A 14,660-nucleotide genomic window follows, 5' to 3' on the forward strand; every position below is an offset into this window, starting at 1 on the left:
CTCTCGTCACGAAAACAAAAAGAGCCGACTGATTTAAAGGCTTTTGCAAACTAAGTCATTAAAAGCCACAAATTAAAAACAAAGAGCGAGCAGGCTGCAGGGCGGAGTCCCATCATCTGCACATTATGAGGACTAATGGAGCTGAGGTTACAAGATGGCCATCCAAATCCCTCGCTGCGGAGGATTTACGTTTAAGCAGAGCTGGTTTACTTCCTGCAGAGAAGACTGGCGAGGATTAAGATCCGTCTGCAGGAACAGGAAGTCCGGACTGACGTTCACATTCATCACTTTCTCCAGGTGTTTAACTTTCATTCAACTTCAACAAAGCAGCCGTGTGATGTAATATTCATACTTTTTCAGAGCAGAATAAAATCTCTGTTATTATTTTTGTGAGCGGGAGTTTTCTCTCTCTCTCTTTTTTTTTTTTGGTGATGTGAATCGAGAAACGTCGGGTGCCTGGGGTTTGTAGTGTTGCCTGTTGTCGTCGAGTGTCGTGTGATGTCACTCGAGCGAAGACTTTGCATAAGATGAAAATGTGTTTGAGTTGATGAGTGAGTGAGTCTGTAGTCCTGGAACAAACTACCAGGGAGCGATGCATCATGGGAAGTCTTGATGTTTTAAAGAAAGCAGAAGAACTTCCTCCCCGACGATTCGTTAAAGAATTTAAAAAATACAGAGAAACTAAGTGTTCTGAAAACGAAGAGGTCGACATGTTCAGCCTGAGCTTGGTGCTCAGTCGGCGCCCGCTCCATTTAGTCATCGATTGGAAAAAAAAAAAGAGTTTTCACCTCCAACACCTGCTGACTCCGCCCAGAAGGCTCGCTTCATAAAATCAAACGGAAAACTAAAAACTAAAGCCTGCGTCTGACCTCCGGCAGGATCGGAGGCCGTTACAGGGAATCTTCCTCTGCATGATTATTATTTATTTTTTTTAAACTCAGGGATAAAATTATCAGACTAAAAAAAAAACATAAAGACCCCCTAAGGCGAAGATAATATTTTAAAGCGTTTCCATAATGAAAACAGGTGACACACCTGAAAAGCTCACAGTGTGAGAGAAAACATGGAGGCGGGTCCACAAGACTTCAAACGCTCTCCTAGAGAGAGAGAGAGAGAGAGAGAGAGAGAGAGAGATGCTCGCTCTCTCCTCCAGTCGTGGTCACTTTGTTCTCCGTTTGTCTGATGTGTGGTCGCTCGCTCCAGTGGTGAGACGCGTCCCGCTCTCCGTCCATCTCATCTTTCCACCCTCCTCAGAAGAAACTCTTTAGTTTCCCAGCAGCTTCAGCCTGTAGATACAAACACATCATGGAAGTGCTGCCCGTGTGTGTGTGTGTGTGTGTGTGTGTGTGTGTGTGTGTGTGTGTGTGTGTGTGTGTGTGTGTGTGTGTGTTTAACGCTTTCATCCAAAGCACTTCACGGTAGTGTAAGCGTGCACGTGTCCCGAGGGCGGCTCCTCGCCCCTCGCTGTGATCGCGTGCACAGATGAAAATCAATCCTGGAGAAGTTGCAGCTGCAGAAAGTGTTGATCTAATGGACGTTTCTCCGAGTCACAATAAAACACTGAAGACGTCGACGCCGCTCAGAAAACTCTTTCCCATCACTTTCATTCTAATAATTGTCTCAGGGGGAAATCTGCTGTCGGAGCATCCCCCCCCCCCCCCCCCCCTCGTGACTTCATCACGTGATCAAACTAAATGAAAACATCAGATTTTCAGCTCTTTGAGCGTCACGAGATCTTTAAAGGAGAAGTTTGACATTTGTTTGAAATCAGGAGGAGATGATGCTATCGCTCGCTGTGTTCTTCTGTGGTTTTTTTTTTTGTTGTTTTTTTTTTTTTGACTGATTTCTGACGTTCGTCTCTCAGCCGGAGAACTTCCCTGCAGAGTCTCGGAGGCATCACAAGATGTGATTTAATCACTCCTTCAAAGCGCTCTGCTGCTCTGTCCGGCAGGCTGCAGCTCATTTCCTCTCAAAAACCTTTTAAAGACTTAATTGTGTCTCTGATTTCCCTGGTCTGCTGATCTCCACCCTGACACACACACACACACACACACACACACAGATGAGCTCATTGGACGCCTGCTGTTTATCACAAATGACTCATCTCCTGTAAATGTGATCCGAGTGGCTTTTACAGCGAATGAAAGCGAGCAGCAGCGTCTCTCCGTACACTCGGGGAGGTTTCATCTGGTGTCTAACACGAGCTTCTTGACCTCAGGAAACGGGACGCTCAAGGTCACTTCGAAACCGACTCGTCCTTCAGAACCGAACTTGTCCATCAGACAAAGAGGCGAGAGCGCGGCCGCAGACGAGCGACGCCCTGCTCACGCCCTGTGGTGAAGTTCACTTTGAAACCACGCTCAATCAAACGTGAACCGTGACCTCCTTCAGACCACACGCCGACGTGCACGCCGACGATGACTCACAGTACGGCGAGGTGCTCGGGAGCGATCGCATTATGTGGTGTCATTATCAGGAAGTGCTGCTTTCCACAGAACGACATCATCAACACAAAACAGAACAAACAACAAGTTTACGTCCATTAAGAACTTCCTGAGGGAGCCGGCGAGTTCAACCAGGACACGAGTGAACACAAACAACATCCACGTGAACACGAGCAGCAGGGCAGGAAGCAGGCTGAAGGTTGCATTCATGGCAAACAGGAAACAGGAAGTTTTAAAGGGCGCTCTTTAGTCCGGCGCTTGTACGATAGCTCCGCCCCCCCCCCCTCACCCCTCGCCCCTCGCCGCGATCGAGTACGCTCACGTACGTACAAACAGGAAGTGGCAGTACGCACACATACTGTTAGTTGGTTTGCAAAGTCTACCATGATGCAAAAAGGAGACGAAGAGGTAACCATGGCAACCACATCTGGGCTGAGCCCATCCATCCAAACTGGGGATGTTTTTAAAATTTTTGAGATGCTAAAAAAAAAAAAAAAACACAGCCCACCGTGCCTGAGACTGGTTTGTGTTCACACTGATCAAATGAACTGGACTTCAGGGTCGAGTGGACTCGGGTCAGGACCCGGGTCCCGAATGTGAAACTGAAAGTGTGTGTGACGATAAGCACGAGGTGTTTGACTCTAATCTAAAGACCCACCTTCTTAATTAAGAGTGATTTTCAACGCCTCATTTTATTTAGTGTCAACACGAAGAGTCGACATTCTATGTGTTCTAATTCTGTGCTGAAGCTCTTTGGGCTGAAATGTTTGATGGATTAAAAGGTGCTTTATAAATAAAGCTGAGTCGAGCAGAAGCCACGTCACACGACGAGTTCAGAGCACTGCGAACACGTCGGTCTCTTCATGAAAATTGGCAAAACGTTTAAAATCCTTTGAAGTGAAAAAGAAAAACGATTCTCTCGAGTGTTCTTTGCATTTAAGAGTTAAAAAAAGGTGATAAAACAGATCACCTGAGTCGGACCGCACAGGATAAACACTCGCCCTGATCTGTTAATAGATCTCACAGAGCTGGCTCAGGTTGTCCTCTGTGTTGGCTGAGGCATCGCCCTCTCAATCTGTGCACCATCTTCAGTCCAGATCCAGGACCGTCTGAGAGGGAAGTCTTGCCAGCTAACACATTAGCAGCTATCTATTCAAGTCCTCAACAAGACTTGAGGTTTATCTCCCGGGACGGCTGCCAGAGACACGGACACGCGGGGACGACTTCCTGTTCCACCGTGCCATGAATGTACAGAAAACATGCGACACAACACAAACGCTCTCTCTCTCTCTCTCTCTCTCTCTCTCCTCTGCAGCCACTGGTTTGTCGTTTGATCGTGAAACCTGAGGCGACAGCAGGAGCGAGAAAAAGAAGCTTTTTTTACACCGAAGGTTCGGGAATACATCAAACATCTGGATCACAGCAGAGCGGGAAAGAATGAACATCATGAAAACAGAGGGAGGAAGTACAGGAGCAGCGTGCACACACATCATCAGAGGAGCGGGGGGGGGGGGGGGATTAGTGTTTTGAGTCCATCACAGGGGGGGAGACAGCCAGGAGGAGGTTCAAACAAGCAGAGGGGTCCTGATTGGTTGGAAAGGGCTCAGACTCCGGGAACAGGCAAAATGGCTGAGTGTGTGTGTGTGTGTGTGTGTGTGTGTGTGACCCAAAAGCCTCCACCAACATGTTAAAAAAAAAAAGGAAATAAAAATTAGACGGTCAGCCTCGCAGAAGCACGTCGACAAAGACAGACCAGAGTGAAGCGTGCGAGGATGTTAGCAGTGCAACGACAACCTCCTACTGTAAGTCACCGTCTCAAAGTCGCTGATATGCACCGCACCTGAGGGCGTCTCCTCCGAGGACTCCGCCCCTCCAGCCGACGGAGCTGGAGCGTCGTTCGTCTCGGCGCTCGCCGCAGCAGCATCGTCGTCTCTCTCTCCTGCTTGTTCGGAGGAGGTCTGATCGGCGTCCTGGACGGCTGCAGGGGGAGGGGCGTCCGGTTTGTCAGCTGTGAAAGAGAATGAAATTATAATTAAAACACGCTGACTGACAGCATGAACATCAGAATGACACCGAACAGACGCCGTTGAAGGTCGAGCGTCAAGAGCGTCGCCGCAGGCGTGTTCGCTGCTGGTGTTTGTGGTTTTTATCACCTTGTGATTGAGCAGCAGGTGCGTTCATCAGCTCAGCCGCCTCGGTGACCTCAGAGGGGGCGGGGTCAGAGGAGTCTGCAGGGACGGACTCTGGTTCTGAAACGATCACCGTCTGCGGAGCTTCTGGAGGAGAGGTAACATCCACGGCTGAGGAGAGGACGATAAAGACGAGAGGAGAGGAGAAGGTGAGGAGGGAGCGAGACGAACAACGTCCCCAAGATTTTTGTTTTTCATCATCAAGTTTGGCTCAACGGGAGGTTACCTGACGTTTAAACATCTTACCCGTGTCCTTCTCTCTTTGTGGCTCAGCAGGTTCCTCAGATCCGGCAGCTTGGCTCTCCTCCTCCTGGTCCTGGTCCTGGTCCTTCTTCTGGGGCGGGGTGGACTCCACACTGAGGGGTTTCAGCGGGCTCTCGCCCCCCATGCTGCTCCGGGGCGACAGCATCTCCATCTCCTCGCCCCAGTCTGACACAGGCTGGTGGCTCTCCAGAGGCAGGAAGGGGCTGAGGGGCTTCCCGCCCTCCGGTGACTCCTGCACTGCAGAGGGGGGGGGGATGTGGATCTTGGGCCTCGGGGTCCGCTGCTCTTTGGGACTTCCTGCCGACGACGTTCGGGACCGGTGTGCCGGAGATGTTGGGTTGCTGCCTTTGCTCCTCGTGGGTTTCTCCTTCCCTTTGTCTTTCTTCTCGTCTCCTCTGGAGTCTGGCTCCGAGTCGCTCTCGTCCTCCCCTGCTCCTTCATCATCATCATCATCCTCATCTTCTCCATCGCTGGCGTCCTCCCATTCCTCCTCGTCTTCCTCTCCATCCTTGTTCTTCTCCTCCACCTGAGAAAAGATAAGAGGAGGTCCAGAGGGTTTAAAGAATTGTCTCTTAAAAAGTTAAAAGCATGAAGAGGGAGGAGCTTCCTCTACCTTCTCTGTTGCCGTGGGAGATTTGGCCTTTTCTTCGTCCTTCTCCTTCTTTTTGGGCTTCTCTTCTTTCTTCGTCTTGTCCTCCTCTTCTTCTTCTTCTTTCTCGGCCTCCCAGCGGTTGTCATGCATGCTGTCGAAAAAGATAAAACAGAGGACAACATATGAGAGGGTGTATCTAAGTCCTCTCACAAACACACGTGAATGCATTTTAAAGAGAGGAAACGGAAAAAAAACACTGAATATTTAAGATTTACAACATCAGAGCAGACTCCTCCATGTTGAAGAAACACCGCTGTCGCAGATCTACCTGTAGCTCGGTTTCTGTCCTCGGCCCCTCCCTCGTCCTCGGTCTCGGTCTCGGTCTCCTCGGGGCCCCTGGCTGCGGCCCTGAGAGAGGAAGTCGCCAAAAGTCGGAGCTTTAGGAGGCCGCTTGCTGTCGTCTGCAGGAAGTAAAGACGGAGATTTAACTTGTGTGACTCAGAGAGGATGATGAAGATGAAGATGGGAGCTCTATTTACGACACACGTGTTTCAGATTAAAGTTCTCCTCTGAAACAACTCGGCACGTCACGAGGTCAGAAGCAAAAAAAACCAAAAAAAAACTGGAGCTCGATGAAGCCAGAGACGATCTCCTGTACATGCGAGTGACGCTTTTATGCAACAACCTCCTGACGAGGAGGCCTGAAGGCGAACTCCTCCCTTCACCCGTCTCAGCTCGGCACTCTCACTGCGAACGCAGAGGAGACTTTGAGGAACGGAAAAGAGACGGCGACCTCGCCAAACGGCAGCAGAGGAGCAAATGTGAGCGCAGGGATTTGGAAACTAAAGGAGGCTGTGAAGATCACATCAGAGGGCTTTACATCGTTTCTATATGTGCGGTTAGCGTTACAGAAGGAGAGCGTATTTGATCCCTGCTTTGATTTCATCGTCGATGTTGGATGAATAAAGGGGATGTAACTGAGGAAGGGAATATCTTAAGAGTGAGTCCGTGCGATGAGCAGAATATGGAGGGATGATGGAAATCAGAAAGGTCAAGAAGAAGTTTGAAGGAACGAGAAAAACGTCAAAGTTACAGAAAGACGTGAGAGGAGAGAAGATTTGAGGTTTGGAAGAATAAAAGGAGCGAGACTGAAAGCTCCAGAAGGGCAGAAAAAAGGAGCGAGAGGGAGGAGAGAGAGAGAGAGAGAGAGGATGTGAGGAAGAAGGTCAGGAAGAGGAAGACGAGCGCACAAAGAAATGAAGGGATCAGTGACGAGGAGGGAAAAAAAAGGGGGTGATGATGAAGAGATTAAAGCGAGCAGCTCGGGCTGTGAGGAGGACACGGGGGTCACCCAGAAATCAGAGAAAACACACACACACACACACACACACACACACACACACGGCGAATGCAGGCTTTAGAGTGGGGCGGAGTGAAATGTCATAATCTGTCAAATACTCTCAGCTTTAGAAGTGAAAGGAAGCAGGACTGAGCAGCAGGGAGAAATAATCCTCAGCTTTTGTTCGCACCGTCTCAAAGTCAAATAAAGTCGGAAAGATTTGACTTTGGATCAGGTGACTTTCCAGCAGATCTATGGGAAATGAAGAGTGAGACACAGAGAGTGAAATGTGAAGAGTGAGACACAGAGTGAAATATGAAGAGTGAGACATAGAGTGAAATATGAAGAGTGAGACACAGAGAGTGAAATATGAAGAGTGAGACACAGAGTGAAATATGAAGAGTGAGACACAGAGTGAAATATGAAGAGTGAGACACAGAGTGAAATATGAAGAGTGAGACACAGAGTGAAATATGAAGAGTGAGACAGAGTGAAATATGAAGAGTGAGACAGTGAAATATGAAGAGTGAGACACAGAGTGAAATATGAAGAGTGAGACAGTGAAATATGAAGAGTGAGACAGAGTGAAATATGAAGAGTGAGACAGAGTGAAATATGAAGAGTGAGACAGTGAAATATGAAGAGTGGGACAGAGTGAAATATGAAGAGTGAGACAGAGTGAAATATGAAGAGTGAGACAGTGAAATATGAAGAGTGAGACAGTGAAATATGAAGAGTGAGACACAGAGTGAAATATGAAGAGTGAGACAGAGTGAAATATGAAGAGTGAGACACAGAGTGAAATATGAAGAGTGAGACACAGAGAGTGAAATATGAAGAGTGAGACACAGAGTGAAATATGAAGAGTGAGACAGAGTGAAATATGAAGAGTGAGACATAGAGTGAAATATGAAGAGTGAGACACAGAGAGTGAAATATGAAGAGTGAGACACAGAGTGAAATATGAAGAGTGAGACACAGAGTGAAATATGAAGAGTGAGACAGAGTGAAATATGAAGAGTGAGACACAGAGTGAAATATGAAGAGTGAGACAGAGTGAAATATGAAGAGTGAGACACAGAGAGTGAAACATGAAGAGTGAGACAGTGAGTGAAATATGAAGAGTGAGACAAATACTGAGAGGTGGAGAGTGAGACACGACTTGTGAGACGAGTGAAGACAGAAGAGGAAGTTTTTAAAGAAGACTGAGCGGATGAAAGTGCACAGGTTGTTCAGGAGCTTGAGTCACTCTCGTGACTCAGGGGTGTTGTTGTTGTTTTTGGGTGCAGCTGCTCAGCTTCAGACGGACACACAAATGAAGACAAACACTTTAATCTCAGTCCCATGCTGCGGTCTAACCTGAGGCTTTGCCCCGAGGCTCTGCACGAGAGTCACGCCCCCGGGCTGCAAAGAGGACACACAAACACATTTCAGTATGTCCACCACACACACACACACACACACACATTAAATAAAAACATCCCAGCCATCCTTCACCTTGGACATGAATGGGAGACAGTGAAATGAGCTGCAGTCTGACTCTCGTGTGTTAAAGCCTTAAAATAGAAACACGTGAAGCAGTCGTCTAATGACAGCTGAGCACAGAGGCATCGACCCCGCTGTCAGACTGCACGCGATCCAGACCCCATGTCTGTACTTGATCCGTATCTGAGCAGGGAGCAAACCCACGAGAAGGTCCATGCTCAGGATGACCGAGGGAAATTACCAACATGCGTTAGCTTCAAACGTAAGCCTTTTAAAGCGACTCTGATCCGAGTCTATCAGACTTTAAAGTCAAACACAGAAAACAGTAAAGCATCAAAAGTAAGTTAATGTGAGTCTTAAATGTCAGACAGTTGTAGTTTACTTCTAGTACTTTCACACGCACAGAAAACCCCCTGATATTTACAGGAAGAGCTGTAAGTGTGAACACAAACTGATGAGTCATCCTGCCGTCCTGTGACCGGCGCACAGACTGTCTGAACCTGATTAGACGGCTGCATTAAGCCTTCTGCTCGTCAGTATGTTCTTCTCCCATCTTTTTTTTTTGTATTGTCATTTCGTTATGTAAAGGTAAATATTGTCATCACAGTGCCGTGTAGCGGACTCTGTTGCCTCCTCTTAAAGAAAAGCGAGGTGCTGATAAACGCTCCTCTCAGAACAGCTCGACCGCGGCTTCAGAGGTTGATTTGGACTCGAGGGAAATACGTCAACATTTACATAACGAGCTTAATCAACTCTTATTTACATAACGGCCTTAATTAGCTGTGTGTGTGTGTGTGTGTGTGTGTGTGTGTGTGTGAGGCGACAGGTCAGAGTGACATCCTGTCAGACGAGTGGAGGAGAATCGATGTTCTGGTCTCAGAAAATGCTGCGTAACTATGACAACAGCAGACTAATGAGTCGTCATTGCGTGTGCGTGTGTGTGTGTGTGCGTGTGCGTGTGTGTGTGCGTGTGTGTGTGTGTGTGTGTGTACTTGCCTCTCCTGCCGCCCTGCTCGGGTGTGATGCCCTCTGCAGCTGCACCTGGGTCCTCCTTGAACCTGTGAAAGAGCTGCAGGGTTAAAAATCACCGAACCAGAGCGCGTCCACGCCGTCAGAACGACCAACACTTCATCAGTTTAAATCAGACCGAGGACAGGAGACACTCCAAACGCTTCAGTTTGGGTTTGATTTGTTTTCGGAGCTCCTTGAGGATGATAAATATCTTATCCACAGGAAAACTTTCAGCTGTTGAAGCTTCTAAAATATTTAGATTTGCTGGTTTAGGGATTTTGATGAAAATAAAAGAAGCTGTTTTAAAACACGATCTTCATCTGTCGGACATTTTAAAAACATTTCCTTCCTTCTGTCTTACATGTTGTCGGTCTTCTGAGCGTCCCACTCTCGTCTCCACTGGCCTGTGGCGTTACGATGGCGAGCCAGCCTCTCCTCGTCGATCTGCTCTCGCTCCTTCTTCCAGCGCAGGTACTCTGCACGCTCCCGGCCCGTCATAGACATGGTCATGTCCATGGATCCTTTGGGACCTGGTCTGCGACTCTGCAGGGACATCACAAAGTCAAACCTGCTGGATTCGATGACCCGCTTTTGTCAAAAGAAGAACGTTACTCACGGTCCACTCCTTCTCCAGTTCAGATCCCGTCTTCACGTTGTCAAAGTCCAGCCCTCCCCAGTTCCTCACGTGTCTCCTGCTGCCCTCCTTGCGGTCTATGTCAGGAGCTGGACCTGAACGTCTGGGGTCGTCCAGGAAGTTTCGGATCGGTTTGTCTCCATCCTGCTGAAGAGAGAAAATCATGTAGGCCGCAGCGACGCGTTAAAAAGCTTCTCCCATGATCACTTCTCTGTGTGTTTATATTCTATAAAAGAGCCAGTGAGTCTCTCACCCGCTGTCCTCTCTCATATTCGGCTATTTTCTCCATTTCTTCGTTCATCTTCTCGATGTTCTGTCGTCTCTTCTCCTCCCACTCCTGTGAAAACAACAAACGCAGGGAAGCATTCAGACTGAAAGGAGACAGGAAGTAACGACTGCAAACATTTAATCCTTTACGTTAATCAGCAATAAAAAACATTAAAAAAAGTCAAAACCAAATCAGCATTTTGAAAATTTTAAATACAACAGGCTCACCTTGGATTTCCTGTCCACGCCACCAGGTGTCCCTCCTTCTTCTCCTCCTCCTCCTCCTCCTCCTCCTGATCCGCCTCCACCTCCTCTCTCTCCACCTCCTCTCTCTCCACGCCCTCTCCTCCCTCCTCTGCGCCCCTGTCCGCCTCCTCCTGGTTCCCCAGTTTCTCCGTCTCTGGGTGTCCTGGGTTCCCACTCTCTCCTCCCTCCTCTGCGCCCCTGTCCTCCTCCTCCTCCTCCTCCTCCTGGTTCCCCAGTCTCTCCGTCTCTGGGTGTCCTGGGCTCCCACTCTCTCCTCTCCTGGCGTCCTCCTCTCTGCCCTCCCCGGCCCATTCGTCCCGACCCCGTCCGCCTGGTGGGGCTGCTGTGCCCGTCGCTCTGACCTCTGTGGCCCTCGCTCTGACCTCTGTGGCCCTCGCTCTGACCTCTGTGGCCCTCGCTCTGACCTCCATGACCGTCGGTCTCCTCTGGCGTCTTCCTGCCGCGAGGAGTTCCAGGTTTCCAGTCATTTATGACTCTGTTCTCCTGCAGAGAAAACTCAGGATTACTACACGGACTGAAGACTCAGACGGGGGGGACAAACGTGTGTCGGGGACGGTCAGCAGATAAAGATGAGCAGGTGACTGTTTATTGATCGTGGATGGATCTCTTTAAGCACTGTGTTGAGCTTTATAAAAGGTTTAACAGACTAAAGAGCCGACCTGACCTTTTGACCCTGAATCAATACTCCATTCACACGGGGAGCACGGCGCTCCACCCTGCAGTGCTAACGTCTCAGACGGCACAGAGAAGGTTGAAGCGGTTAACATCCTGTTCTGTTTCTGTTTAAAAAACCATCAACGGCTGCTGCTGCTCTGTTCTGCGTTTGCTAAGTGTGTTCCTGCTGCACGCCACGAGGAAGATAAACGCATCACAGAGCCGCTTCTCCTGGACGTTCGTGTAACTCATGGACGCATGGAAGTCTCCTCAAATCAAATATGTACGACAGAAACGTTTACACTGTTTATTTAAAATGCAGTTTTCCCTTTTAACGCACAGCAGTTAATAAAAAGATAAACAAGACGCAGGACGGATTTCTCTTTTGTCGTCCCGACACTTTTAACGAACAAATGGTTCGAACGAAGGATCCGTTTCACGTCTCACCCCGGGGAGTTTCGAGAGGTCGACTGTGACGGTGAAGTTTTCCTTCTCCGTCTTCCGCCTGTCCGTCTCAGGCTCATGGGGGCGGGGCTTGCGGGCTGTCGTCACGGCAATGCCCTCCTGTTCGGCCTTCTTCTTGTCTTCTTCTATTTCCTGTGAAGGCGGAGCGCCGGGAAAAAACAACGTGATCATTCAAGTAACTCTCAGAAATTGAACAGTAATTAAAGATGGAAATATTCACAGCACACGTGATGATGATATTTATGGTCTCCTGATACGTCCATTAAATTCAAGGCAGCGGACGTGCATTTTGATTTGTTGGTTACAGAGGAGGGGGGGGGGGGGTCTGACTGAGGAACATTTCCATACCTGGTACCTCTTGACCAGCGCTTCATTCTTCTTCCTCAGAGCTTCGATTCTTCTGTCCAGCTCTGCATCCTTCTCCTCCTTGGTCTTTAGATCCACCGCTGAAGACTGAAGAGAGCAACAACACGACTTTGTCACAAACACTAAAGCCGAACGTCGACTATGTCTCTATAACATCGGTTAACCTGTTTCTCACCATCGCTGCGTCCGGCTCGTCTTCAGACACAGGCGGACGTCTCCTTGATTCTCCTGCGGTGAGGAAGACGAAGAAGATGAAGACAGCGTAAACTCGTTTTTTTTTAACTTCTTGTTCCTTCACACAGCTGTGTTTGAGTCACGAGATAAAGACCAGAGAAGAAGACAATCATTCAATCGGTAGATTACCCTGTGAGGACGCTCAAAAAGGTTTCTGAATTAACTTTAATAAACCCTGAACATGTATTATTTTTTAATTATTGAATACATATTAAACCAGACTGATCTCAGAGCTGAGCATGGGGTGAGATAATGATTTAATAAATTGTTATGTTACCCCCGTGCTCTGGAGGGATCCTAACAACTCAGGTAACAGACAGGTGTGCATGTGCGTGTGTGTGTGTGTGTGTGTGTGTGTGTTTGTTTCCAAAGCTGCTTTAAGCGTCTTAGAGAGAAACAGTCTGAATGTAAACAATTAAGCACTTTAGTTTCAGGTTATTCTCCACATGTGAACATTTACTGATCACACACACACACACACACACACACATATATATATATATATATATATATACACACACACACACACACACACACACACACACACACACTACAAACATCAAACTAGCGTCGGGGATGTTCAGGTGTATTTATTGTTTGTTTTACCTCGGTCAGAAGAAGCTTGTTCCGAGTCTAAAGATCTGTGTTTGTTCTCGCTCCTCAGAAGTGTGTCCTCATTATCCCGCTTCCGGTTAGCTGCGGCTAACTTCCTGTCGAAAGCGCTTGTTTTTCTTCTTCTTTGGATATAAACGGCAGCAGTCTGCCGGATTTCGTCTTCTTCTTCTATTGGTTAATTTGGAAACAAACAACTTAAAAGTACACAGCGCCACCTAGTGCACAAACGTTTATAACGCTGTAATTTAACGATATACTTTCCTTTAACGTGATTTAATACTTAATTAATTTGTCTCAGTGCTTCTAGTAGTTTTGTCCTTAATAAAAAGGTTTACTTTTTACATTTTTTTTTTAATATAATGTTGCCTAAATGTTTCTCAAGTTTTGTAAGTGTTTCACACTTTGCAATTCTGTTATGAACTTCACAGCCACCGTAGATTAGTCTGCTGCGGTGTTGTGTTAAAAAAAAAAGAAGAGAGAACTATTGTCCCAAAAATGTGTCACAACCCTTATAGACTGTAATTTTGATTTTCATTTATTTATATATAATCCCCCTTAGTCTTGAATCATGTTTTAAATGAACTTGTTCTGAATATATTGTTGTTGTTTGTTCATCCTTTTAAGAGTTTCTATTGACATTTTGTATGTTAAATTGTAAATAAAGACGGTTAAAATATATATATAGGCTATAATAGTTCTTAAATTGTCCACAAGGGGGAGCCAGCGGCCAGCAAACGAGGCATGTCCGATCTTGATCCAAGATGAACAGATAAATAGAAATTCCTAACTGATTCATAATGTCTAAGTATTACACTCAGGCCATTTAAGGACAATATTCTTGTAACTTACAGTTTATGTATTTTAAATGAATGTAGTTGAATTGTCTTTCTAAAAAAAAGGTTGAGATAATTAATATACTACATTACATTAATTGAAATCTTAGCCCTTATTTGGTTTGCAGATGTAGATTGTTCATCAGGTATAACATAACATATATTACCAATAAAGCTTGTAGTGATTCATATGATGTCCTCGTTTACCAGATGCAGCATGAAAGAAAAGTTTAATAATTTAATTCAAGTGATAATAAAGCAGTGGTTCTTGGTGGCTCAGTGTTTTCAGAGGGTTGTGAAGGTGTGGCAGGAAATACTTTTTTTTTGTCGTCAAAAACTCTGTAAAGGGTTTAAAAAAAATAAATTAAAAAAAAACCTGTTTAATTTCTGTAATATCTTTGTTCTGTCATGTCTTATACCATCTGACGTCCAATTTTTTATTATTTAATAATCAGCTGAATGTCTCAAATCTGGGTCATGTTTTTAATGTTTTAATGTTTAAGTTTGTGGTGGATGATTACAGGATTTGACAACTACTGTAATAAAACATAAAATGAATTTGAAGAAAAACCAATAATAAGATTGTATTATTCTAAAGTGAGGCATTCTGAATGATGTCTGCGTTTGGTATTAAAAACTTTATTTATTTATATTGCTCTTTACATAACTTTGAGGTGCATGCAGTGCTTCTGTTTGTTTACTCTGTGAAACTCAAAGACGCAGTCTGTCAGACACACACACACACACACACACACACACACACACACACACACACACACACACACACACACACACACACACACACACACACACACAGATGACAGACTATCCTGTGCCCCAGTTTCAGTGCACTCCGTCACAACAAACAGCTTCACTGTTGTCAGGCAGCACACTGAGAGTAATGACCACGCAGGATTTGTTAATCGCTTGATAAGATCGTGAAACCTGAGCCAGACGTCTCCAACGTCAAACCGCAGACAGACAGACAGACAGACAGACAG

The 14,660-nt window shown here is 46.6% G+C and overlaps 1 protein-coding gene across 2 annotated transcripts; it reads right to left on the reverse strand.

Annotated features, from left to right (window-relative positions):
• Positions 1-915: 915 nt before the first annotated feature.
• Positions 916-12,980, reverse strand: ccdc9 (coiled-coil domain containing 9). Of its 2 annotated transcripts, none has more exons than XM_079354055.1 (15): positions 12,818-12,980; positions 12,153-12,205; positions 11,960-12,064; positions 11,594-11,743; positions 10,454-10,975; positions 10,212-10,295; positions 9,941-10,102; positions 9,686-9,867; positions 9,310-9,371; positions 5,818-5,950; positions 5,511-5,640; positions 4,880-5,423; positions 4,598-4,744; positions 4,285-4,452; positions 916-1,286 (listed from the first exon to the last, which is right to left on the reverse strand). In XM_079354055.1, the coding sequence occupies exons 2-15, from the start codon at positions 12,153-12,155 to the stop codon at positions 1,282-1,284; spliced, it is 2,397 nt and encodes a 798-aa protein (XP_079210181.1). In that variant the 5' UTR covers positions 12,156-12,205; positions 12,818-12,980; the 3' UTR covers positions 916-1,281. The 2 variants fall into 2 exon arrangements, with proteins under 2 accessions (XP_079210181.1, XP_079210180.1); XM_079354054.1 differs by having other exon boundaries at positions 9,941-10,105.
• Positions 12,981-14,660: the final 1,680 nt, after the last annotated feature.

The sequence above is a fragment of the Symphodus melops genome (genome assembly GCF_947650265.1).
Source record: "Symphodus melops genome assembly, chromosome: 10".
In the NCBI taxonomy this organism is placed as follows: Eukaryota; Metazoa; Chordata; class Actinopteri; order Labriformes; family Labridae; genus Symphodus; species Symphodus melops.